This window comes from Nycticebus coucang, chromosome 12 (genome assembly GCF_027406575.1).
Source record: "Nycticebus coucang isolate mNycCou1 chromosome 12, mNycCou1.pri, whole genome shotgun sequence".
NCBI classification, from domain to species: Eukaryota; Metazoa; Chordata; class Mammalia; order Primates; family Lorisidae; genus Nycticebus; species Nycticebus coucang.
This window is the reverse complement of record NC_069791.1, coordinates 48,687,130-48,714,284: the sequence shown is the minus strand read 5'-3', so window position 1 is coordinate 48,714,284 and position 27,155 is coordinate 48,687,130. Positions and strand designations below refer to the sequence as shown.

Sequence of the window (27,155 nt, the reverse complement as noted above, 5' to 3'; positions counted from 1 at the left end):
TTTGAAAAAGGAGAATTTTAAAAAGTGGTAATACCAAGTGCTGATAAAGACGAGGAGAAACTGGGTGTCACATATTGTTGCTGTGTATGTAAAATGACATAGCCTCTGTTATTAGTTTGCTAGGGCTGCTGAAACAAAATACCAGACTGGTGGCTTAAGCAACAGAAATTTACTTTATAGCATTTGTGGAGACTGGAAGTCCAAGGTCAGAGCCCTGGCAGGTTTGGTTTCCCAAGGCCTCAATCCTTGGCTTGCAGATGGCTGCCTTCCTGCAGCCTTTTCCCTGTCATCTCTCTGCATTTGGGCGCTCCTCCTGATACCAGTCACGCTAGATTAGGCCTCACCCTAAAATGAACTCACTTTAACTTCATCATCTCTTAAAAGAACTTCTCTCTAAATAAAGTTACATTCTGAGGTACCAGATTAGAACTTCAATATAAAAACTTTGTAGGGACACAATTCAGCCTATAGCAGCCACTCTGGAAAATTATTTAGGAATGTCTTACAATAATACACACACATACCCACCAATTACAGGAGAACCTCTGTACTTGATCACCTTCTTATCCTGACCACCACCTTAAATTGACCTAATTTTGACACACCACATGTAGTTTCAGTATAGCAGGCTTAGTTCCTTATGTTGACCACCTCCATATGCTGAACCATTTGTTGCCATCCCTTGAGTGGTCCACTTACAGAGGTTCTACTGTACTTCAAATATTGTTATTGCTCAGGAAGTTCTGTTTTCAACCAAGAAGGACTTTTTACCCATGGTGCTGCATCCACACAGCAGGCACAGTAGTTTCCTGGAACCCCTTCTGTGCAAGCCTTCAGGAATTAAACAATGAGAAGATTAATGCATGAAAGAAAGATGTTACAGCAATAACAAAGTGGTGACTTCTAGTCTCTTTATCACATGGCTCCCATCTATCATGTCCAAACTACAGAGGTGGAGGGAGGGATCTGCAAACTAAGCTCCCTGCCATGTGACCAGCGTGGATGTGTCAACCAACAAATGGTTCAGTTTACCATCCCCATCCTGAAAATCTGGGAGATTCTGAAGCTAGCTCAACAGATCACATGAAATGCTTCCACAAAGCGTTTTGGGAAAATCACAAAGCTGATGAATTCTTACCGCTGCTACTGACAAAATCACCTAATTTTTAGACATTTCTATCTATACCTGTTTTCTTTCTAGACTTTTTCACATTAAACAAGATATTTGTGCCATAATACACAAAATCATTCCTATGAATCAGGAGGTTATGTTTTCCTCTTTTTAACTAAAACTGTCAGCTCCTAGAGCTTAAATCTGGTAGCTCTGAAAGAGCCTTATTCAAAATCTCAAATTACTAGTCTTTTCACATCTCTATCCATCCATTAAGAGCAAAAGAACTTTCAAAAATTACCATCTTTGCAATAGACTGAAGAGACTCTATAATCCTGTTGCAATTAAGATACTTGTGATAACAAAAAAAGTACTCAGCATTACTGTTGACACAGAGTTGGGACTCAAATATTCTGAGTTGTATAGCGCTGCTTTTCAGTACGTGTTATGCCATCAAATATGCACAGCTTCAGGTCTTCAGATCAATTACAACCCCAGCGAAGGTGGGATCACAGTACAACAGGCTTCCAGGTAACTGCCGGTTGTGGTCCCACCAGGTAGCCTGTATTTCTTGATAAAGCAATCCAAGTCCTTGATCCCCTGCTGTACGATAGCATACTTTAGGCCCATCCTCATATCATGTCCGGTTTGTGTTCCTTCCTCTACACCTACAACCAGTGTGCCTTAGGATTATACTGATACCCAATACCAAAGTTAAGATTTTTTTCTCTTTCTTTGTATTGCAATGTTTCATGTTTTTTTCTCTACTAATAGTTTATAACACTGAAAACAGATGAGTGATATTTAGAGGCACAGATGTTGGAATTAAGAGATAAAATATTTGCAATTGCAATTAAAAAAACCTTTCACTATCCAGTCATAAAAGATTAGCACAATTATGGGGGAAACTATACACTAGAATGTTATACAGTCAGTACAACTGATGAGAGACTCTAAACATGCTAGTAACAACAGGAAAGATACTAGGTGGAAAAAAAAAAAACAGTGCCAAAAAAGCGTATGGTACATTTTCAAAACATCTGCTAAAGTATGTTAGAAAAGTCATTAACACGAGCATGATTTAAACTCATTCTGTCTCTTGGAATTTACAGGAGTTTGCCAATCACACCCCCCCCCACACACACACACACATGCATACTCACACATACATCTGAAATGGGTATGTTTAAAAAGGTTAATTGGTTGAGGAAACTGGGATCAGGATGGTCAGCATTTTTAATAGAATACTTTTTTACGCCTTTTTAAGTTTTGCCTTGTGTTCATTACCTATTTTTAACTTTCAAGACTATAAGGCTCTTCAATAGTCTACCTGCACTTGCTTGCTATTCATTATGCTCCCTCGACCTAGACTGTTGTCCCTCCACATATTCAAATGCCTAACTGATCCGTCACTCCCAGGACACTCTTTAATAATAAAGATATGCCCTATATAGGCCAGTCTCTATTCCCTTCCCGTGTTTCCTTTTTTTGTAACAGCATTTATTGCCATCTGACAGTAAATTCCCTATTTGTTTATTTACTATATGACTCTGGTCACGGAGACAGATATTTTTGAGGGTTTGTTCTCTCCTAGTCAGTAGAATTGTGCTTAAAACAAACGTAGGTGCAGTATGTGCTTGAATTAAGGAACAAACAATTTGGAAAGTACAATAGATCAGTACAGTAACTATATAGCATTGACAGACACGACGTTTCTCAGCTTAGGAGCACCCTGCCCAGGGGAAGAAGTCTGTAGGTGTAGTCGTGAAGAGCATCCCTCCCTCTTCTCTGAAAGACACGCAGCACAGACACGTTCAACAGAGGCTTATGTTGAAAACCTGAGATCAGAAGTTCAGTGATGCGACGTCAGAACCATCTACTCCTTCATTAAACTAAACGAAATTAACATTGACTCTGAAGCTCTTCACCCATTGTCAAGTCACCTCAATCAAGATTACATAGGAAGAAAGAGTACTAAACAATTCATGCCTACTACTAAACTCAAATTTGTTAATTACCAGCTGTACATTTCAAAAGGAATCCATTTTCTATGATCTCAAACTCATATGCTTAAATTTATAAAATAGCACTAATTTACCTTTACAGTTGGCTCTGAATTTACTTCATTGTTGTTGTGAGATGGGCTCTCACTATATTGCCTGGGCTGTCCTCAAATTCCTGGGCTCAGTCTTTTCTCCTGCCTTAGCCCCCTAAGTTCCGGGATGCATTTACTATTAATCAAGCCAGGTGAATGAAGTAGGGGGGAAAACAATAAAACATACTCTAAAATAGGCAAATAAATTCCAGATAAACACTTTTTCCTTTGAAGGATAAAAATTTTATTTTTGAGGAACTTCTTACTGCACATTGTCAAAGAGAGTCACATAAGAAAGCAAAAATGTTATCCTCCCCTCATCCTAGAAATAAATAAGAAGGGCATAAAATTTCTTTTTAAATCACGACACTTCGAAGTTTAGCACCAGCATCCAAAATGAACCAAAAAAGAAAAAAAGCATTTACTATATATTTTAGATTTCTTTGGTTGGGGTTCCCCCCATGTGATATTAATATTTCTTTTCTTTCAATTCATATTACCAAAACAGTAAAAACCAGGAAAAAAATATAAACCTAGTGGTTGCTGAAACTGGGGAGGTTGCTCTCTAGTCTTTCGTGCAGGCATTCCCAGGATCTCAGCTTGCTGGAAAAATCTGCTGACATTTTCCTTTTGCAGTTGTTAGTTTCTTAAAGAATAATAATAAACATTCTAATGTCCAAATCTTGGTTAGTCTTCCACTTATTGCTTGGATGTTTCTTTGGTGTTGATAAGGTTGTAGTCTCTTTTTGCTTTATTTTACTTTTGAATGGTCATTAATTCTTTAGGTCACCTGGAAAAAATTAAAATCAAACTTATAAAGAGTGACAAAATTATCAAGAATAAAAAGGTAAAAATTACCTGTTTTTCATGACTCACAAAAAAGTATATCAAACACTGATCTAAAAATCTATACCTTGTACAGATTTGTAAACCATACATTAATTTATAACATCAAAACTTACTTTTTAATAAAGTATTTTTATAGACCAGGAAAGTCAGTATATTAATACTAAAAATTTTATAAAATTGCATAAAAGAAAATTATCACCATGGGCCAAATAATACTAGACCATCAATCACTTTAGTGGCTGTACCGTATCTGTTACTATGTCAATATAGATATACCACAATGAACTAGGTACTCCCCAATGTCAGACAGGTTATAAATAGTAGAAATGTTTTCCTCCATATTTTGGATTTTTTTTTTTTTAGAAATAATACTCAGAAATAATATTACACAGGAAAAGGCTATAGCTGTTTTTAAATGATTAATATAACTCTGTCAGTTAATGCCAAGTTTAAACAGGAAGGTATTTTTTTTTTTTTTTTTCAGACAGAGCCTCAAGCTGTCACCCTGGGTAGAGTGCTGTGGCAACAAAGCTCACAGCAACCTCCAACTCCTGGGCTCAAGCAATTCTCCTGCCTCCGCCTCCCAAGTAAAGGCGCCCAAGACAACGCCTGGCTATTTTTTTTTTGCTTGCAGCTGTCACTATTGTTTGGCGGGCCCAGCTGGATTTGAACCCCCCAGCTCAAGTATATGTGGCTGGCACCTTAGCCGCTTGAGCCACAGGCGCCGAGCCTAGAAAGGTATTTCTATAATCATCCATACTACCCACAGATAAAATACAATATAGCCAACAAAGCAAATATCTACCCAGCCAAAGGCTAATAATTTAAATCTGAAAACATTCAGTAAAAAGCAGATGGCATTAAATAACTTGTCATTTCAAAACTGTATTAATAAGGCTGGGTACAGTGACTCATGCTTGTAATCCTAGCACTTTGGAAGGCCTGAGTTAAGAGTGACCACATCTCTACAAAAAATAGAAAAATTAGCCAGGTGTGGTGGTGCACGCCTGTAATGTCAGCAACTTGGGAGACTGAGGCAAGAGGATCACTTGAGCCCAGGAGCTTGAGGTTGCAGTGAGCTGTGATGATGCCACTGCATGCTAGCCTGGGCAACTGAGTGGGACCCTATCTAAAAAAAAAAAAAAAAAAAAAAAATTATTATTAATAAAAATGAAATTTTAACAATTTTTAAAAAAACAACGAACTGAGTTTCATAGCACAGCCTCTCTTTTAACTACAAGCTAATGGAAAAGGCAACAAGCAAACAATATAAAGCAACTAAAATCTCAGTAAATAGGGCACTAGGTGAAAAACCCATAATGAAGCAACTATGGCATATGAACTCTTAAGAATGTCTCTGTAATTGGGTTCTTTCTAGCTATATTTCTACCTACATAAATAAAATTTTCAACACCTTCAATAAGACAGAAAAAAGCAAGGAACAACTGCAATAATGCAAATAACAAGCTAAGCTTTGATTCTTTACAACACCCTATCCCAAGCACTTCATTTGTGTGATTTCACTTAATCCCTGCAACAAGACTGATAACAAAGTATGCTTAGTATTCCCACGTTACCAGTGGTAGACACGGCTGAGACAGATCACCCAGCATGTGAGAGGCGCAGGGAGCGCTGCACTGCATATATAAACCTCAGCTCTTACACATCATACTGTACGGCTCAAAATAAATAATGGTGATTATCAAGGACAAAGGGGAAAGAAAAGACACTAGTTTATTCAACAGATTAAGAAATCTCCTATTAACTAAATCCAGGCCTTTTTTAGGGACACATAAATTATCAGTTTGGCCACTAGGTGCCACAAAAGTGAAACATCAGTTTTCTTAAGTGACACTAAAGGTTAAAAACTGCCTGTCTAGAAAAAAGCAGTTGACGATGATCAATTCTCAATGCATGAAGCTCCAAAGCTTATCAAAATAAGGTCAGTCCCAGAGATACTTAGCCACCACAACTACCTTTCCCCTAGAATTCCAACAGAGACAAAAGGTTGGCAGAAATGAATCCAAAAACTAGTTTACACTAATTCGCACAAATTCTCAAATGTCGTTGAGAAACCGACGACATTTAAAGAAAATATCAACTCAAGGCTGGGCTTCCCAACTCTTACCCTGTAGATGGTGAAGGTGCCCGGGAGCCTGGTGTTACTCAGCACTGCTCTGCTCGGTGGCGGGAGCAGGGTTCTCAGTTGGGACATCACCTGCCTTGGTCTAAAATAACACAAAACCACGAAGCAGAAATCTATCAGTTCAGATGACAATGGAAAGCTCAAAACTAAAAGTTCTCGAAAGTTTGAATTTCCCTGCCTACAAAGGAAAATCATGATGCAAAAAATTTAACTATTTGTGTGTACTGAGTAAAAAATTAACACCACATTTGTTCCCTGGCATGTCTACTAAAGCAAACAATCCTCACAAAACTAAAAACCAAACAACAAATTCAGTACCACAGACAGTGGCTTCCAAATGGCAACTGAACACCGTGACTCTGCCTGAAGTCAAAGAGTCATAATTGCTTTCAACTTAGGCTTAGTCTAAGGCTGCTTCCTCTCTATAATGCTGTCATATATTTGGACCCCTAAATATTTTAGCCCTGAACCCCCATTAATATGGGTAGCTCTTTCAGAGAATGTTAATTAGCTGAATCCAAGTTATTAGTTTGTGTTACAGGCAGGGCATACTCTCTCTAAAGGCTGGATTTACCTCTTTGCCATCTTGTGAAGGAGCGTTAGGAGGACGGGGGCGACGCCGATAGTTGTAGGGACGCCGGTACCCACGGTGAGCAGATGGCTGGTTTGGACCACTGGCTGCTTGCTGATTCTCTTTATCTTCAGCCTCTCCTGCAGCTGGGGCAGGTCGTGGGCGAGGAGGTCCCCTGTACGCAGAGAACACAGAACAAAAGAGAAGTGCAGCAGGACAGGGATTCCCAAGAACAAAATGTTACATTTATTTATTCGTAAAGATAAAGTCAAGTAATCTGCTAGAACTATCCACAGGCCAATACAGCAAACAGAACAAAGGTTCATTGGAAAAACAATATGTTATTTTCCCAACATTTCTCCTCTTTCATATGTGTAGTGAATAAACATACCAAACACATACTATGTTTCTACTGGGTGCTTTGATAAGAAGAGGAAAATGAAAAAGTGGTCTGCTGCCCTGCCCTCCACGAACAGAGCTTAGTGGAGACTAGGGAATAAACATGGCAAGAAAACTAACTTTACTATGTGCTAGCAGGTTTTCACATTGAGCATTTAATTTTGATGCTAATTCTATAGGTTTGATTTGTAACGAATGAGAAAACTAAGAGATTTAGGAACGATCAGTATCTGCTTGAATTCTGTGGAAGTGCTGCTTTTTATATATCAAAAAAAGTGAAATACTTTCCCAAGATCTCATAGCTAGGCGCTGACAAACCTGTCGAATACTGTCTTTCTGTTTCATTAAGACACTTCTGTGAAATCTCTTTTATTCTGAAACTCCTCAGTGCTTAATTATTCATGATTAAGCCTGAAGTTGGAATGAATGCTTTGAGGAAAAAGGACACAAACTGGTACAAATCCTCTCCCAATATAATATACTTACTCTTCCTTCAATCAACCTGTATCGACAAATTTCAAGGTCATATACACGGCACTTGGGAAGGAGGTTCTCCTTTTTCCACTTACCTCAAGGATAAGGTAAAGGAACAGACAGGCTTATAGTATAAATAGCTTTAAAAGGATCTTAGGGCGTTTAGGCCATTCAGTCTTCTCAAGGGACGAAAACACAAATAAAATAACCTGCCCTTTGGTAATATTAACATCACTGGTGGTAATTGTACCTAACATTTATCAAGGGCTTACTTTATCAGACGCCATTATCTTAGAAGCTTTAAGACATTTAATCTTACTGGCAACTGCAAAACATTTCTTTATGTCTACTTTACTGACCTAGTGACTAAGGCTTAGAGAGATTCCAGAAATTTGCCCAAAAACATACTGCTGCTGAACTGCAGACTAGTTAAATTCAGGCAAACTGACTGATTTAACCCTCCTACTGGACGGCCTCTGTGACTGCAATATTTAATATCCCAGATACCCCACTGCCACTAAACTGACCACCAAATCATTTCTGTTTACAAAGAATTTACAGCATATCAAAGTTACCTCATTTTATAAATAACGCCGTGCTAAAGAGGTAACTAAAAAATTCCAGTCATTACACAGGGGGCATGCGTCACTCTGCCACCTGAAAACCCTGGCACATACTCCAAGCAGCCACAGAACAGACCTGACTGACAGTAACCTCGTTCTCCGGTTGCTCACAAGTCCTTCAGCGGGTCATTAGTAAGTGGAACATGTACCTACCTACGGTACCTTGGGCGATAGGTTGGATTTCGATGAACTGGTCCCTGAAGCTGTGCTCCCTCTGGGACCCCGTCCTTCATCTCTCTAATCTCACCAGCCTAGAGAGGCAACAAGAGCCAAGTGAGTGTCACAGCGCTGGGTACAAGGCACGCAGAGTACACAGCTGGGTTCAGAACTTTTTTTGTAAAGTGAAAAATAAAATGCTTCTCTACAAAGCTGACAGGTTAACATTTTGAAATCTGGCAAGTTTCATTCACCTCTTGGAGGAAAATCTATTTTACAAAAGGAAATCCAGTATCATTAAGGGTTCCTAAAAAGGTGTTCCCTCAAACCAGTGTGACAAATTACAACCAAACTTTAACGGGGCTACCTTCACCTCTGATTTCTTCCATTCACTTTTTCTCCTTTTATCCACTTGCATTATTTAAGCATAATATTTTAGAAAACAAAATATACCTTCTTGATGATAAAGAAGGTACATAACCTTATTTTAGGTTAGAAGAACAGAATTAATTATACAACTTTCAGGGGGAAGAAAGAACTAAGAAGTAACAAACAAACAAAAAAAACTCCATCAGCAATCTCCAAAATTCTTTACCATACGATACACAGCCATATCTCAACTTTCTTTTCTCAAAACTAACATCTCGTGTTCCTATACAGATTCAAATACCATCCTTCATATTTCACCAAGAAAAACAATCAGAAGACAACTTACACATCCTCACACCATCAAATCTACCAAACTACCTGCATTTACATTAATTTTCTTCTCTCCACTACACTGGGAAAGCAGTCCATGCTTATATCCTCCAGAAGCCCCTCTAGTCTTACAATGAGAACTCATTAACTCCATCCCTTCCTTCACTACATCTTTATTTTTTTCCTTTTCTACATCTTCACTTCCATCTAGGCATATAAACATGTTGATAATACCCATCTTCAGTTTTATATTTTGAAATAACCAAACTCACAGCAAAGCTGGAATTAGAGAATCTATTTGAGTTTCACCATTTGTCTCACTGATGCCCTTTACAGCAAAAACAAACAAACAAACAAACAAAAAAAACTTACAATCATGCACTGAATTTAGTTATCTCTTTTTGTCTGAAACAGTTCTTCAATGTTTACTTGGCTTTTATGACCCTGACCCCTTCAAAGATCACATCATGAGCCAGTTATTTTGTAAAATATTCCTCAACTTGGGCTCTCTGATGTTTAGATTTTGCATCTTTGAGAGCAAAGTGACAAAAGGATATGAGCATGGGCTACTATCCTGCATTTTTCTCAAGGCCTCCTGTCAGGTGCTGTGTAGTTCCAATGTGCACCCCTACTAACATGTCCACACTTTGATAAAGGGCTAAGGTGGCGTCTGCCAGGGGCCTCCACCATAAGCTCCTTCCTTCTTTGTAATTAATGGGTACTTTCTGAGGAAGTATTTTCAAAGTGTGTAAATATCCTGTTCCTCACCAAATTATTGAACATAGCCATTTATTTATACTGAATGGACTTTGGTTTTCAATTTCATTCAATGAGCTATAATCTGTTACTATCATTACTGGCTAATGGGAGCCGCTTTAAGCTGGCTCATGTCCTTCTGAAGTGTTTCCAACATTCTTTGAGTACTTTTTTGCTTTCTGGCCCAACAAGATGTTCTAGGCTCATATCATACTTTCTCTAATCCAGTTCTGAAATCAGCCATTCTGCAAAGGAGTTTCTTTTTATTAGAGAATGTTATTTACAAATAAGAAACTGGGGCAAGGTGTGCTCACGGCTATTAAGGTGTGACTGCTTTCAGGACCTTTCAGAGGAGAGGACTAAGAACATGTATACAAACGTTAGACGTATGTGTATAGCAAATATACATGCCTAACTTGATCTGCCCCCACCTAATGACATAGCTAAGCAGTAAGAGACTGGGATGGGATGGGGGGAGACTTATCCTTAAAAAGCAAACCAAACAAAAATCTTGTCTCATTCCCACACCTTCCTCCAGCTACTGCCCATTTCTTTGAGCTCCTTTACAGACACATAGGCTAAACAGCCGCCTCCGGCCACCACCACCACAGAAAGCTCCTCAATGGGGTATATGGTATCTCTTCTTCCTCATTCTTTGCTAACTCTTAAATTCATTTAAACCGAAACTGTGGTGCTCACCAAACCACTGACCTCTAAATCAATTCGAACCCTATAATCAATTCTCAGCTGAATTTCTCCTACTTAATAGTATTTAACACAACAACTTCCTTCTTGAAATACATTCTCCCTGGTTGCCTGTTTTCACTGCCCTTTGCTAGGCAGTCATTTCCTGATTTTTAACTATTTGTGTGTGCCCAGAATTCAGTCCTGAGACCATATTTCCACCTACGCTCATCCTGCTCCATGGCTTTATTATGACCCTGAAATCACATCCACAGTCCCCCTTACTCCTGCAGGTGTGTCCCTCGTCCTTATACACGACACTCTTGGCCACGGTGCCCTTTCCGTGGTGTCTGAAGAACTCGTGCCCTTGCTTCATGGGTCTCTTCTCAAACGTCACTTAACGAGCCCCCAAAAGACTCGGTTCTAAAACTAGACCTTCCTTCTTCCAGCTCCTCTTTGTTTTCTTTTTCTGCTTATTTGATACCTGTAACTGTAGGCCAATTTAATGTTGAAAAAGGATTCCCAAAGAATTTTCACCACTTCCCTCAAGCTAATCTTTCTTCAGTCTTCCCACATTTGTTTAAATAAGAAAACCACAGGAATTATTTACTCCCTGTACCACATATTCACTCCATCATCAAATGCTGTTGCCATTACATTTGTGATGTTCTCCACATCTAACTACTGATCACATCTTCCACTGCTAGCATTTCATCCAACTAACACCCATCTCTCCACTGGGAAATTACAGCAGCTGGTCTCCCCACTTCTAATCAAGCCCTCTGTGGTCCAATTGCCACAGGACAGTATGATAATCTCTTAAATGTTTTTTCTCCATGCAGATCCCTCCCACTAGCTTCTCCTCACACAAAGAGGAGGTCAACTTTGCTCATAGTGGTCTATCAAGCATGCCTCATCTCCCCTAAACCTTGCCTTCATCTCACCCCAACCTTCTCTCTCCCTTCACTCATACCATCCCAATCACACAAGCCCCCCTTTAGTTTCCCATACATGCTAGGCTACTTCTTCCTCAGAAACTGTTTCCCAGAAAAATACTGACCGAAGCTGCAATTAACATGAGTAAAGGATAACAGAATGGAATGACAGAACGATAAGAACACAGACTCAATCAAAATCAAGTTCTACCACTTCTTGCCCTTGAAACCTTAGGTAAAGTTGCTGGTTTTAAAAAGATACTTAAGCTCTTTCATACATAACAGTAACCAAAAATATGGAAACCACTGCTTTCCTAGGGCTGTAAAGAGAACTGAAGAAGAACGGATTTCAAACATCTGTCACTTGGTAAATGTCAAATGTTGCTCCCTCCCTTCCATTCTTTTCTTAAAGATAACCAAGTAGCTGGCTGGGTACAGTGGCTCACGCATATAATCCTAGCACTCTGGGAGGCTGAGGTGGGATAACTGCTTGAGCTCAGGAGTTCAAGACCAGCCTAACCAAGAGTGACACCATCTCTATTAAAAATAGAAAGATTAGCAAGGCATTGTAGCAGGCACCTATAGTCCCAGCTATTTGGGAGGCTGAGCAAGGAAGATTGCTTGAATCCAGGAGTTTGATGTTGCTGTAAGCTAGGCAGATGCCACAGCACTCTAGCCTAGATGGTAGAGTGAGACTCTGGGGAAGAAAAAAGAAAAAAGAAGATGACAACCAAGTAGTTCATAATCGCTCAGTGACTGATTCTACCCCATGTTCAGATGTAAAGAACTACCTTTAAACAGTGGAAGCCATCTACTCACTGACAGATCAAGTTATGTCCTCAGTGCATAAGGCAAATACCACTGGCATATATACAACCATTTTTTCCTGCTATGTCACATAAATGTCACAGTGTTGAATATAGTTGACAAAGACTTTTGTTTGACCTCAATAAATTCTACCATCCTAGAGATTCACCCTCAGTTTTAAGACACTATACTAACAGCCCTGAAGTAGCTTACTTATACGGAAAGAGAGCTTTAGGAATTTTCACTTGATGCTGCTGATTGGCTTAATGAAACTTCTTAGTCTGAACATCCAAACAGGGTACATGTCAGAAAGATTCTAAAAAAAATTATTGCAACGCTCTAAGGCAACTTTTATTTCCAACATGGAATAAGTAAGAAAGTTAGTCTGCATCAGAATCAACAAAGCCCCGTTACGTGTTCAAAATTTAGTTTTCATACAGCTTCTGCAAATGTTCTCTGCGTGGTGCTAAAGATTCACCTTACTCTGAAACTTCCACTTCCTGAGGTGAAATATACTTTACCCTTCTCAGCAGATGTGATATATATGTATATGCCCAATACTAAGAACGACTCCTTTAGGGAGGCACTATTAAGGCACTAAAAATAAACGTGCATTACAATCTCACTGACATCCCCTGTCCTCATTTCCTAGAAGCCTGCAGTGCTGCCCTAAAGAAACCTACTATGCCTCATGTACCCAATCTCTCCACATATGTAAGTCTACTTGTTATTTTTAGCACATTTGTCAGGAGCAGCTGTTGAAGAGTAGAAGAGAAAAAAACAAGAAGGAGCACAGTCATGCCATGATGGGACAAGAGAAGGGTAGCAAAGAACAGAGTGAACATAATGTTCAGTCAAAACATGTGCGGGGAGCGGGGAGGGAAAGAAACCCCAAGGGCACCACGGAGGAAAAGTTGTAGCTAGTGATAATAAAATGATGACCTATCCCTAGCTTTCCAAGCTTCCTGGGAATTGCAAAGTTCATGTAAGGTTTATCAATCACACAACAAATTCACAGCAGCTGTACTAATATTTTACAATAAAAAAAAAGAGAATCAATCAACAATCTTCAATTCTATGTTAGGTTGTTCTAAAACTCAGCACCATCTTGTCTTAAGCCAGTAATTTATAAATGTTATCTATTTTGCAGACATTATGCTAAAACCCTTTACATTTGATCATCATCAGTCTACGGTGCAGGCATTTAATGCCCCCATCTAACAGATGAAACTTAATCTCTCTAAACCTGGTTTTCTCAAAACCTCACAAGTAAAAGAGACGAGATTTCAAATCCAGGCTTTGTCCGACCTTAGAGCCTGAGCTCTGACACATACCATCTGTCTGTCTCTCTTCTTTCTTTCTTTTACTTGTCTGTGAACTACCAATATGACCCTAGCCCCCAGGGCCCGCTGGTACAGGCATGGCTCACGGGCTGTGCTCTCGGGAATGTCACTACAATGCTGCTCTGCAGAGCAGCCTGAAGGCCTTGCCTCAGGTTTCGCAGCAGCAGGAAGCCACAAGCAAGGTTTAGTTCCGGCAGCTGGTGATGGAGGAGGAAGAGGAGGAAGAGGAGGCAGAGAAGGATGGAAGGGTGAGGACTGCTGAAGAGAAGTCCCAGGTGCAAGTTTACCTGCATTCTGTTGGGATGGGGAAAGACCCGTGAGCGACGGTCAAAGGTCTGTCCCACGTGGTAAGGCGGGAACCGCCGCTGCCGGTACTGAGGCCGGTACTGAGGGCGGCGCAGCTGATTCCGGACCCCAGAGAACTGCCGGGCCCCAGAGAACTGCCGGTCAGTGGCAGGGGGCTCAAATCCTTCACTGCTGCCGCTCCCTTCCTCCTCCTCCTCCCCAGCGTACTAGCGAAGCAAAGAAACAGAGATTCAGAAGGAATTTCAGCAAGGAAAGAACCAAAGAATACCATTTAGGATGAATATCACCAAAAGGAAAAAAAAACTCTCCCCAAAGCAATAACACCATTTACTATACAGACAAAATGCATTTAGCCCAGATAATCATGTGATTACCTGGGATAAACTACATTAAGGTTAGAGTAGATCTATGCAGATAAAATACCAAGAAGCAGAAAAGCAAGAGCAACCAATCTGTAATGAATTTCTTAGTTATCTAATTAGAACTGGTGAGTTACCAACTAACCCACCACCCAAGAATATCTACAAGATTGATAATTTGCTCTGTCGTGTGTCTCCCAACATTTACCATTGCTTGAGGGGAAAGTCAGCTTAAAGTCCAAGAGGAATTCATTGTATGCTGCTATCACCAGTTCTCACTTCCGAGACCTGGTCTCTGAAATCTTCCAAAGGATCACTGAGGTCAAACTACTCCCATAATGTTGCTAAACTGCTTCCTCGTGGTGTGGTGTGGAATGGGGTGGGGAGGTGTCTTCCAAAGGACACAATGACATGTAGTCCCTCAGCAGGCCAAATGCAAAAACAGATGTGAGAATCCAGCTATATCCTATTAAACCATACACCAAAGAGTCTTGCGAAGTATAAAATAACACCATTCTTCTCACTCAATTTAAATATGTTTTTTCATTAAAAATGTCATTTGTGTTAATGAGTTCTTCTAAGTCAATTATCCTCAGTAATATGTAAGTACATAAATGGATTCAAATCCCAAGAAGTCTGAGAACGACTGACCCCTGGCATGACACCCTTTATGTTCACAAGTAAAGGTTTAACTATACTTTAACAGGTAGTAAAAAGTTCTAATATGGTAGTAAAAAGTTCTAATACAGACCTTATTAACCAAGGGAATTAGTGACTCATTTTATGTTTTTTTCCTGTATTTAAACTGTATCATATACTACCATTTTGTATTTTTTGAAAATTAAACCATGAAACATCCTTCAAAGAATGTGATAGGACTTCAAATCTGGCTTTAAAGGGGATATACAAATGTCTTTATGGGAAGTAACTGCAATATTTAAAAGAGAATACATTAAAAACTAACAAAATAATGACCCATTTCTTTTTTGGTGAACAGGTACTTAAGCTTTACACTACTCCACAGCAAGGTCACATGTACAACTGTGTATTCCAAGAAGGGAAAAACTCAACTAGTCTAATTTCTAATTTCAGAACAATCAAACCAATCTACTATATCTAAAACCTGTATCGAGATATGATTCACAGTTATATAAAGAATAATTGCATAGAAAATGCTAACCAGAATACTTTATATGACAGTTTATGTATACTTTTAAGAGTTTTGACAGTTTCATTTTTAAATAGCTTTTACATACATGACTTCAAAATTTCCAGCTTTCAGAGGGGAAAAGTCTTTAAGAAAAATTTTCCACTGCAAGTTTTCCCATCACTTGTAGTTCTTCTGAATAAACTTAGGAGTTAAAATAATCACAGCTACACTCTGTGAATCTGAGGAACTTAAAAGTTAACATGATATGGCAAATGATGTAGGAGCTCATTTCTACCTCTTCCCCCCACCTTATTATCAAAAACCAAATAGGATAAGCAAAAACAAGGGTAAGAAAAGGATTGAAATATGTAATTTCTAAGAAATCTGATGAAATCAATTTCAACAGTGTGTGAACAGGACACAATAAAGAGAAAAAGCACTTAGGTAAACAGAAGGGTATCAATCTACTACAGCAGAAACAAGGCCTTCTCAATCTGCAGATATTTTATTCTGCTGAGATTTTTTCAAACGTGTTTCTTTGGATGACACAGAGAGCCACAATCTTGTGCTTACAAAGCATCTCAAGTTTTAGACTATGGTACCAATCCCTTGTTCTAATGCTAGAAACATCAAAAACTGACTCAAATCCTGATCACAAATGAATTTGGGTTCATTCCAGGTGCCTTGAGAATGCTTCTTTAAATTGATCTCCAGCCAGATCTGCACGTAAACTTTTTCAGCTGGATTGAAACCAATCTAAAGAACTAAAAATGCAGGGAATTACGTATTGCTTCTTTACTTTAAAATAATGCAAAAATACTATGTTAAACAAAATAGCTATTTATCGAAGTGAATTATTCAATACTTCTATAGTCAGCACTTTTATTGTCTACACACAAGTGATTCTTCATTCTTTCTCACCAACCAAATGATCATGTTCTTAGAGGTCAATAGCGTTAGCACTAAGCAGTGAACAACAGGTTCAAGTCCGTGAAGGAAAACCCACTCCTCTCTGCCAGTGAGTGTCACATGACTAAGTTCTGGCCACACAAAAGTGCCAAATGAACAGAAAGCCTCTTTGGCAACCTCAGCACTGTCTACCTTAAGTAAGTCTTCTTGTTAAAAGAAAACTGAATGTCTGTTACTCAAATACATCCTAATTGATATAGTTTCTGAATGCCAAGTTTCCAATGAGACCAGTGGCTGCTCATAAATTCTCAGCACTAAAAATTTCCCCTCAAAGGGAAAAAAAAATCATTTGTCTCATATCCAAAAGAAAACATGGCCTTTATCTGTTCCAAGTATATTTACTTAATTTCAGATGTGAGGAATTTTTCAATCACTGACTAGTAACAGGGACAACATACATTCCGGGGAGGTCCACGGCGTCTGCCATAGTAGCCACGTCGGTAACGACGCCGATCAGCAGCATAACGACTCCCTTCCACAGGAACTCCGTCTGGGCCAGTCACATTGGCTGCTTCTGCACCCTGAGAAAGAAAATAAAGATGGCCTCAAAATTAAAAAGGATACATTAACCCAAAAAACAGCTTTGGACAGCTAGAGTATAAGACTGGCAGAACATACCAAGAATTCCTACTGTGATCTCAAAAACAGACTCAAGTTTTAGCAAGGTGAACAAGGTGCTTGACATCCTGATTTAAATGTAGATGGCTTGTTTGCTCACACAGCCCAAGCTCTGGTTTCTTGTCTTACGCCAAGTTCAAGAGCAACATGTATGTACCTCTTTAAAGAGCATATACTAGTCAATATAACACAACTGTAAAGGAAGTAATGCTATACCAGAAAGAATATTTTTCAATGGTAAAGAATTGAGATACTGTTATCTTTCTAGAATATGTTGAAATTTATGTTACCCTAAGAGGTACCAAGAGAATCTCTACTCATGGGCTCACGTGGCTCTGTCCAGCACTAAATTATCAAGAGTGAAAGTTCTCCCATCTCGGCTGCAACAAAAAGAAAGAAAGAAGTCCTTGATTTAATAATGCATAGTCTCCACACATTTAGTCCTTCTTTAGACTTTCCTATTATCCTTGAAACAGACTTAAGAGTTCTTACTCACATATGGACAAAAGAATACAATAGTACTAAAAAATATTTCAAAAATTAGGATAAAAGAGATTCAAAAGAGTGTATTTCATACCGTACATACCAATTTGTAAAATTTCAAGTTCTGAAAACTGAATTAGTAAAATCAACCTAGCAAAACAAATCTTTAGGAGCTGGATAGGACTGGTGGGTGATCTGAAACTCCTGAAACGTATAAGACACCCTAGGGATCACGCTGGTAAAGACAACCACTTAAATTTCTGTATCAAAGGAAATAAAGCATTTTTCTTTTACAACAATTTGAGAGTTGCTAAGAATATGGACTATGGAATGGTGTGTATGTAGGTGGAAAGAGCACAGGCACGAGAGTTAACTCCTCTTTCATTCACTCAAGATATAATTCAGCTGCCATGGCAGGTGTACCACGTGCAGTTTTATGTTTTTAATCGTAAGCAGTACTGTTTTACTGATAGATTAAAAACAAAGCATTGGCCGGGCATGGTGGCTCACGCCTATAATCCTAGCACTCTTAAGAGGCCGAGGAGACTGGATTGCTTGAGCTCAGGAGTTCCAGACTGTCCTGAGCAAGAGAAAGACCCCCCCCCACCACCACCATCTACTAAAAATAGAAAAACTACCTGGGTGTTGTGTCAGGTATCTATAGTACCAGGTACTAGGGAGGCTAAGGCAAGAGGACCACCTGAGCCCAAGAGACTGAGGTTGCCACGAGCTATGATAATACCACAGCACTCTACCCAGGGGGACAAGAGTGAGACTCTGTCCCAAAAAATAAACAAACAAAAAACTAAAAAAACAAAGCATAAAGGGCATAAAGGGAGTTAAATATAAAGCACCATTAAAAAATTCTGTAGTCTTCAGGATGAGCTTCTTAGACTGAATTCACCTGAACAAAACTGTAGACCACAGTCTACCAAGATGCTTTCGGCTTCCCCAAATCCAAGCCAAACGGAGAAAACACAATGATTATATTTACTTTGAATCTTTTGTTGAGATTAAAATGTTTTATACTCTGCATTATTTATGAACAGAAATGCTTACCAATCAGTCTAAAAACTTTATTCTGATAAAAAGCCATCTTTTTCCCCAAAGCAGCTTTTATCTATTTTAATGCCACAAAACAGTTAAATTTAATCTATACTTGAATATATATACACTTGGTACAAAAATAAAAGTTACTTTAAAATTTTGAGAAATTAGAGCTTTTCCTTCCATAAATCATTTATTAAAACCACTTATTAAATGAGAAATTAAAATATCTTTTTTGTATATTGAAGAATGTTTAAAATAATAGTCAATACTCAAAAATATCTCTACTTAACAGTCATTTCCTCCTACTGTCCGATTCCAGAATAATGCTAATTCATAAGGGCTAAGGAACCATTCACTGTGCAACAGAACTACCTGCCAGCACCCTCTGAGGTCAACCACAATTTCCCTCACCTTCTCTCCTTCAACCACATCAAACTCTACAGTTTCTCCATCTCCTACGCTGCGCAGATACTTCCGTGGGTTATTCTTCTTGATGGCAGTCTGTCAAGAGAACACAAAATTTTATCTGAAGTATATTTCAATATTGGTCACAGATTTGATGGCTTTCAGTTTATGAGGGCGAACTGAAGAAACTGTTGAACTTGTTATTACTTTAAAAAAATTATTCTCAAGCTAATCTAGATTTCCCAAACAACAAAACAGACAAAAAAACACCATGACGCTATATTCCTTTCCACCTTACTTTCTTGATTTGGGTTATTCTTCAAATTTCTTTCATCTTGGTAGACAGATTAAACAGAAATGTGTTTCTACAGTAACAGGACTGTGTATAGTTGTTACATAGTGCTATGATAGCCTAGTTTCCTCAAACCATTAAGCTTCTGAGATTCAACCTGTAGCTCCGTGAGCAAGGGGGAAAATGCCTTTGTGTTACATACATACACAACATGTATTTTAGGTACAGAGGTTTTGACAGGCAAGAGAAACTGCTAATTTCAAAAGCATTTTTTTTTTTTTTGAGACAGTCTCACTATGTCGCCCTCAATAGAGTGCTGTAGCGTCACTGCTCATAGCAACCTCAAACTCCTGGGCTTAAGGGATTCTCTTGCCTCAGCCTCCCAAGTAGCTGAGACTACAGGCACCTGCCACAACGCCTGGCTATTTTTTGTTGCAGTTGTCATTGTTGTTTGGCTGGCCGAGGCCGGGTTCGAACCCACCAGCCTCAGTGTATGTGGCTGGCACCGTATCCAGGGGGCAGAGGGGCAGAGGAGTGACAATGGAAAAAAAGGAGTTAAAAAATGCCAAAGAGACAAATAGTTCTGATAGAGTGAACAAAATTACCTCAAGAATCAAAACATATTAGTAATATTCTGGCCTTCCCTCTGCTCCCTCCCACTTTATGGATGAGTCAATATGAGGCTAACAGTTATGTTAGTTATGATTTATCTGAGGTCACAAAGATAACAGCCCCCGGGATGATGGAGTAAGGAGAGGGTGTTCATATCCTTGTGCTCTGTGTAGTATTTATTCAACATTTTTCCTATCATAACACATTCGTGTCAACTAATTATAGTGTGTTCCCTGGTAATACATTACAAGGTTAGTGAAGATGCTGTTCTTTATTAAACATCTGCACATAAATAACTGCTTATGAATAGGTTCCCCCCCCACCTTCAATAGAAAGCAAAGAATAATTCCTGCAATGAATATTCACTTCTTTGGCTGCTATCTCTAAACAGCTAAAGAGGCTTGAGTTTCTGTGGAACTAGGTCAACCTTATTTTATAAAGCGATTAAGCATGTGTAATCCAGCCCTTCCCCTACTCTGAGTAGGAGGGAGAAAAAAAAAGCCAGCCAATAGAGCAGAGACCTCACCCATAGAGGAAAAAAAGGCAGTTCAGGACAGGAGAAATGCGTACACAGCAGGAACACGCAGCCACTCTGGGGAAAAACAGCCCCTCCCTGTAGGCTCGTCCCTTTTTCCTGTTAAACTGGGCAAGTCTCAACACACACAGAGGTGAGTCACCACATGGGGGCTGGATTCAGGTCATATAATCACAGGTTAATAAAGCTGGGCCCCAGAATAGAAACTAGCGAGGACTTCTACTCTAGTAGTCACCAGAAACAGAGTTCTTACCCCAAAGGTCTATTAACCTCCAGGTATTATAAGGTACACTTCCTTTTCAGTCTGTTATGACTTTGAAAGTCACTGAACAAAAAATGTACACAAATTATCTAGGAACGAGTGATATATCCAGTCAAGCAGAAATATAAACAATAGAAACCACAACTAGAGAGCTACTTTTTAGATAGTACTATCTTCAACCCCCACACACATACAAACTCCTACACAGAAGGAAACCAAAATACAGAAAATCAGACACTAGACAGAGCCCTGCACGCAGTAAACGTGCTGGGACCTTCTTACCTACTGCCTTACCTTCCCTATTGTTATGTGCTAAGAATGACAAATATTTCAGACAATTCATTGAAAACTAAATATACAAAGAATTTACTGTAGGGGTAGGTATTCCTTCTCTTAACCTATTTTATAAAGCAAGTGCAGGGCACATGATAGTAGAATAAGTAACATCGTAGGCTAACCATGTAAACCAAGACTGAGATATACCTGTATAGCAGAGAAGCTCATGGTTTCCTTATCTTACCCATTTCCTATATTTCCTTCACATCTAAGGGAATGTGGGTCTCTGCACATGGATGTCCTAATCATGCCTTATTTAACAGGAGCAAGGACGATCCTGGGAATGGGAAGTGTTCTTATGTCTTACCATCTGCTTCTCCGTGCTATTTCCTTGAAGTAAGTATTGCTCTGCTGGGAGGAGCTTTAAGCAACCCCTACCCAGCCAGGTTGGTTCCAGCCAAACTTTAAGAAGGAGCCACAGAGTCAGAATAGGATGCTAACATGGAAATATTTTTTGCTAGGGACTCAAAGGCTTGAAAAATTAGAAAATATTGTAAATAAATTATTATTTCATTCAATTAAAAAAATAAAACTATTTGAGAAAACAGTTACCATGATGAGACAGGACAGCTTATCTGCCAATCTTAAAATATTGAAGTTAAGCTTTCATCCCAAAATACACTACAGAAAGAGTTTAGAGTAGAAGAATAAGTAATTTATAAGACTTACTTTAAGGAAAGGGACAATAGCAAATTACACACACTCCTCCTCACATATACAATCCCCTCTTACCTGATGTACAAATACATCTTCTTTGGTGTCATTTCTGTTGAAAGAAAAAAAGCTCGATATCACAAATGTTAGGTATGTGTATGTGTAGGGTGTGTGATGAATTAAGACCCCAAGACCTCAATGTACAACATAAATTTTCATTTATCTTCTAAATTCAATTTAGACACCTAGAATCCATCTTGTTAAAATGTCTAACTCCACAAAATACCACCCCTAGCCCCCCCCCCCATCACCACAGCGCCTAGATCCAAGTGTATAGATTCAACATACAGAAACATCCCTTTCCTCTGTCTCTTTCTGAATCATGTGGCATGTAATCAGAGCTCCAGATTTTCCTCCCAGCAAAAGCAAAGCAAGACAGTTAAAAGGACAGGGCACAGCTGTGAACTAGGCTCTCCTTACACTGAAACTTAAAACAGCCCCCTACCCCCACCCCAGCAAAACAGTCAAGGAAGAAATTGGAGAAATTTTTTTAGGAAGAGGTGGGAAAGCAAAGCAAATGATATCATGTAAAACCATCAAAATACTCTAGGAGTTAGCGGTTGTGTTCTTATTTCTATATGGTTAAGCAGTTGCCACAGTTTAGAGGAATACTCCAGTTTCTACATAGGACTTGGACCAGACCTGGCTTACAGATTTAACTCAATTACTCCCTACTTGGGTGACCTTAGGAAAGTTGCTTAACCAGTCCAAGGCTCCCATTTCTCCATCTATGAAAGTATGAATATGGGCTCATTTATCCTAAGGCCATTCCCATTTCTGATTTTATCTTGCCCTTCTTTTTTTTTTTTTTTTGACGACTAGATTTTATGAAATGAGTTATTTGTGTCCTAGAAATGTATTTTCATTAATATTTAACAACCAGTACCTTACAGATGAGATTATTTACAGTATTTAGAAACTTAAAAAATTTATACCAGTTATTAATAAAGTATGGTAAGGGATTCATAACTGCTGGTACCACAACATAAATATAAATTTAAAACACATAGATACACACACATACCGATTTATAAATCCATATCCATTTCTGACGTTGAACCATTTGACAGTGCCAAGGACTTTGGTGGCTAAAATAGGATTAAGCAGATAAATTAGTATCTGACCTACAAAGAGATAAAGCTCACATCACTAAGATCTTGATAACATAATACAAAGCCTAAACATACCTGAGGAAACCATTAAAAGCTTATTTCCAAAATTTAATTGGAAGGAAAAAGGAGTGAGCCAAGATAGCATAAAGATATATTTTTCAGAAGATTAAACCTTTCTTTGTTATTAAACTTTTCAGGAAGTCATAAGATAAGGAGAGGTTAGTCCTATTTCTGCAATAATTAAATTTGAGAAACTGTGTTACAGAAAATGTTCTTTAAGATTAACATTATGAGATTTAACCTAGACAAATTTTTTAAATGCAAAAGAGGGATCACCGTAAGAGAGTACAGGTGATAAAAGATCCTAACACATCACTACCGCACTTTAAAATATTAGGCAAACTTTAATAAGTGTCACAGCAGCTCCTTGTTAATAGTCTACAGAGATAAAAAGTAACTTGTCCAGTTGCCAAATGAGGGCCTATCAGAGGAGTCCAGAGTTATAATAGAGTTGATGCTGTCTCATGTTTCAAACCACTTCTGTACTTAACCATTCTGGGACATGATAAAACAGGCCTTTCAAAGCACAATGATGAATCTGGGCTTGTTTCATTGTTTACCTTGCTCTCTACAGTTGGTGGAATTCAAACTTAACATTTTTCTGTAAAATCCCCCTCTTTAACTTATTGTCTCTTCTATCTCCTGCATGAGCAGGGCCACTTCTCTACAATGCCAGATTTTAGCACAATTCTTTAAGAAGAAGGCACCTAAACAAAATGTAGTTTATACTATACTTATACTTCGTAACTTACGCTGTGTAAATTCATATTTATCTGAACTATTTAAAATATGATCCTTAGAATCAATTATGAATGTCAAATTCAATACCTCTAGGAAAGGCCTATGTCTAAGTTCAGGAAATGCAGAAAGCAATGCTCAAGACTCAATAAAACAGGAAATACGGCAATAGATCACCTTAAAAAAAAAAAAAAGGCTTAGTAGAGAATAACAGTAACTATTAACATTAATCCATGTTGCCTCTCTATGAAAAGTTTATAATTTCAAAGGATAAATAAGGCTTTGCTTTTAAATTCAAAACTAAAATAGTAATTAGGACTTGTTCTGCTGTGGGCAGGGTTTTCTTTAGTTTTGCTAGACTGATATACTTGGGGAAGTATTTTAGCTATCTTTGTAAAAAACAAAATAAAACAAACAAAAAAAGCCACCCTCTTTAGGCTTCTGAATAGTCATTCAGCCCACACTGACTAAGCATTCTTCAGCTTAATGCTATGTAAGATATCTTCAAGGAAAAGATCAAACCCCCAGAACCTTTAGTTTGAGGCCATTCTATTTAGAGCAACAAGGCAAAGGAAGAAAAGACATTTGATGTTTTAGAGACAAATGTACACAGAAGAGCCCTGTTTTGATCAATTACATGCATTTAAACCACATATTATTTCCAATGATACGCTTTTTGTGCCTCCTTTTATTTGCCAAAAACTTTATTGACGTGGGAAAATATAAGGATAGAAACCATTTCTAATGTCTAGCACTGTTGAAGGAATAATCTTGAATAAAAAAGCAACAATAAAGAGAAAAAAGATGAAAAATGAGTCAAGTCTAACCTCATTCTGTGCTGAAGTGTTAATGTAATTTACATATTATCACCAATGTATTTTTAAAAATTTTCTGATCCCACAATATTTCTAAGGACTTCATAGGGTCAAAGGAATTCATTCCCACTTCTTCTTTAATGAAGCCCATACACCCACTTCACATACACAGGGAAAGAGAGACACAGAAAAGTGTAAGTCTTCCATAACACTCATTAGAAGAGAAGTTTTATTTCACTCGTATAAACTCTTTTCCTCAGCCTACATGCTATTAAGTTAAGGCCCATTTGCAAATACTAGAATGAGAGAATCCAAGAACAGATATCCATTTCAGTCAGCACTGTGCCTAGCACATTTTAGGCATACATGTGTTTGCTTGGCAAAGGACAGGGGATGGCAGAACATACTGGACAAACAGTGTTGAAGTGCCCAGTAGAAATGGCTGTCCTTCATTTTTGAAAGAGTTGCAGAGAGAGTGAAAAGACAAAAGACACCAGACACATCACCCAGGAATCTATCTTGTGAAGGCATCACAGCAGTTGGCAGCTGAGGAGATTAACCTTAATTTATCTACTTCCCTCATCTCTGAAGATACCTGCTTTCCATACCTCAGAGGGTACAATGGTCAAGTGAAAAACTGCAAAAGTTTCTTTACACAAATATAAGGTACATAATTAAGAAATTATCTTAACACTGCTTTGGATAACAAAGTTGTCCCTCTCACATGTTTTGCATGGAATCGTTCCAACAAACAACTGAAAACAAAAACACAATACTGACGCGATTTAAGCAACTTTTAGGCCAGCAAAAAGAGGGCTGTTTTGTTGCTTAACCTAGCAGATTTCATTTTGCATGTTGTTTGCAGGAACTGAGTAAAAGCCCTGGAAAAGGAGGAAAATAGCCCTCGACGTGGGGAGTTCCATACAGTGTTACACTTTCCTCACATTACTCCCTCAACTTTTTCCTCTAGTGGAAGGAAGCCAGCCTCAGAGAGATCAGACACGCCCCAACCAAAACTGTGAGCATTTCGCTCAAGCATCCCACACCACCTGTTAACTTTAATGTTATGCACACACCCTTTAGGGAACTTATTCACCACCCACCTGCTTTGCAACTCTGTTTAAAAAGCCTCATACAGGGCGTTACTTAAGAAACAAAGGCCGAAATATGTGACAAAACCAACAACCATCACAGAAAACCTTTCCAATCCTCTGCCACCTAAATGTGAACGTCTCATCTTCCTCTTTCCCTTGCTAGGTGACAAGTCCCAAGGTAACAATGTTTTGAACAAACGTCATACCCCTACTTCCGACGAAGTTTTTTCAGCTGCTACACCACGTGCGTTCCCACAGTCCTGGAAGAGGGAAACGTGTAGCGATTGGTGGACACTGCTGAGTGGCTGTCCGTAGCAGTGGGCACTGACAGAGGGAGGAGGGCAGTGAGACCAAGACCCAAGTATCCCGGAGATGATTGCAACACCTCTTTGCCGGCATGTGGCCGACAGAAGCATGGCGTCTTTCCCAAGCCCACGTGGGAAGGACATCAGGGACAGACATCTGAGCCTTTCTGGCAACAACTTTTCCATCTTTCCCTTCCCGTCTCCTTCTTGCGCCTTACTCTTCCCCAAGGGAAAGACTATCCTTACCCGGATCCCAAGCCAGAACTCCACAGTTCCGGGACCACGTGTCTGTCCCTTCCTACATCCATATCCATCCGTACTCAAGGTCCCCTCTCCCAGACCGCCTCTCCTTTCCTCTTCCGACCGAGGCATTCTCCACTACGGGCATGTGGGCCAGTGCCCGCCGGGGTAACAGAAGTTAAGACCCTGACTTGCTGGCCCACGACCAAGCGAGGGGGGCGCAGGGCGCGGCGCGCTCACCTGGCGGAGCCTGCGGGGCAGGAGGGCTGCGGCGAGCGGTGCCGGGGACCCGGAGTCTCCCGGGAACCCCGAGCTGTCACTCTCCCGCCCCACTGGGAAATGTAGCCGGAGCTGCCCGCACGTGCTCGGCGCCCAGCCGCTGTCCGCTCTTCCACAGCAGCCTCTGCTTTCCTTCCCCGGCCTGACTCACCGAGAACTTTTTTCTCCGCGTCTTCGCCGCCGGCGGGGGCTGAAGAGGCGGGGGCCGTGCTGCCGGTGGCTGCGGGGGCCGCGTCCCCACCCGGGTTTCCTGCCGCCAGAACGGCGGGCGCCGGGGCCGCGGCCTGGGGCGCGCCGCCGCCCACCGGGCTCTTGGGCGCGGGGTCCTGGGGGCCCGCGGCGGCCGCCTCCGCCGGAGCCTGCGGGAGGGTGGTGCTGGTGGTGGTGGTGGCCTCGCCCGCCTCGCTCATGCCGCCTCCTCTGCTCTCACTCGGGCACCTCGGTGGCGGTTGGTCGGCGGTTAGCGCGGCTGGTGGTCGCGGCGGCCGGGCTCGCTCTCGGGGAGGCCGGTGCGGATCTCGCGGCGCGGCGGTGGCGGCGGCGGCCGAGGTGGGGTCGCGCGGCGGAGGCGGCTGGAGCTGTCGGGGGTGCGCTCGCTCTTGGGCTCCTCGCTCGATCTTACTGCCCCCAAAATGGCCCCGTACAAGTTTTTCTAGGCGGCGCACCGGCCAGGGAGGGAAGGGCTGGCGAGAGAAGAGGGTGGGGAAACTTGGCTCCGGAGTTGGGCCTCGACTTCATTAGCATTTAAAGGCGCCTGGTGCCCTTTCCAACCC

General features: G+C 40.1%; 1 protein-coding gene across 3 annotated transcripts; it reads right to left on the bottom strand.

The window, feature by feature from the left end:
• Positions 1 to 3,426: 3,426 nt before the first annotated feature.
• Positions 3,427 to 27,155, bottom strand: YBX3 (Y-box binding protein 3). 3 transcript variants are annotated; one of them, XM_053555764.1, is made up of 10 exons: positions 26,534 to 27,143; positions 22,764 to 22,827; positions 21,758 to 21,791; positions 18,995 to 19,084; positions 16,831 to 16,953; positions 13,936 to 14,160; positions 8,422 to 8,519; positions 6,776 to 6,947; positions 6,184 to 6,283; positions 3,427 to 3,996 (listed from the first exon to the last, which is right to left on the bottom strand). In XM_053555764.1, exons 1-9 carry the CDS (start codon positions 26,790 to 26,792, stop codon positions 6,218 to 6,220), a joined length of 1,131 nt encoding a protein of 376 aa, XP_053411739.1. In that variant the 5' UTR covers positions 26,793 to 27,143; the 3' UTR covers positions 3,427 to 3,996; positions 6,184 to 6,217. The 3 variants fall into 3 exon arrangements, with proteins under 3 accessions (XP_053411739.1, XP_053411740.1, XP_053411741.1); XM_053555765.1 differs by lacking the exon at positions 6,184 to 6,283 and having other exon boundaries at positions 26,534 to 27,155; XM_053555766.1 differs by lacking the exon at positions 13,936 to 14,160 and having other exon boundaries at positions 26,534 to 27,123.

Coding starts and splice junctions, on each gene's coding strand:
- YBX3 (XM_053555764.1), bottom strand. CDS start 26,792: ATGAGCGAGGCGGGCGAGGCCACCACCACCACCAGCACCACCCTCCCG. Junction 16,954..18,994: donor ATGTGGTTGAAGGAGAGAAG/GTGAGGGAAATT, acceptor TTTCTTTCTCAG/GGTGCAGAAGCAGCCAATGT. Junction 6,948..8,421: donor TATCGCCCAAGGTACCGTAG/GTAGGTACATGT, acceptor CTCTGCGTACAG/GGGACCTCCTCGCCCACGAC.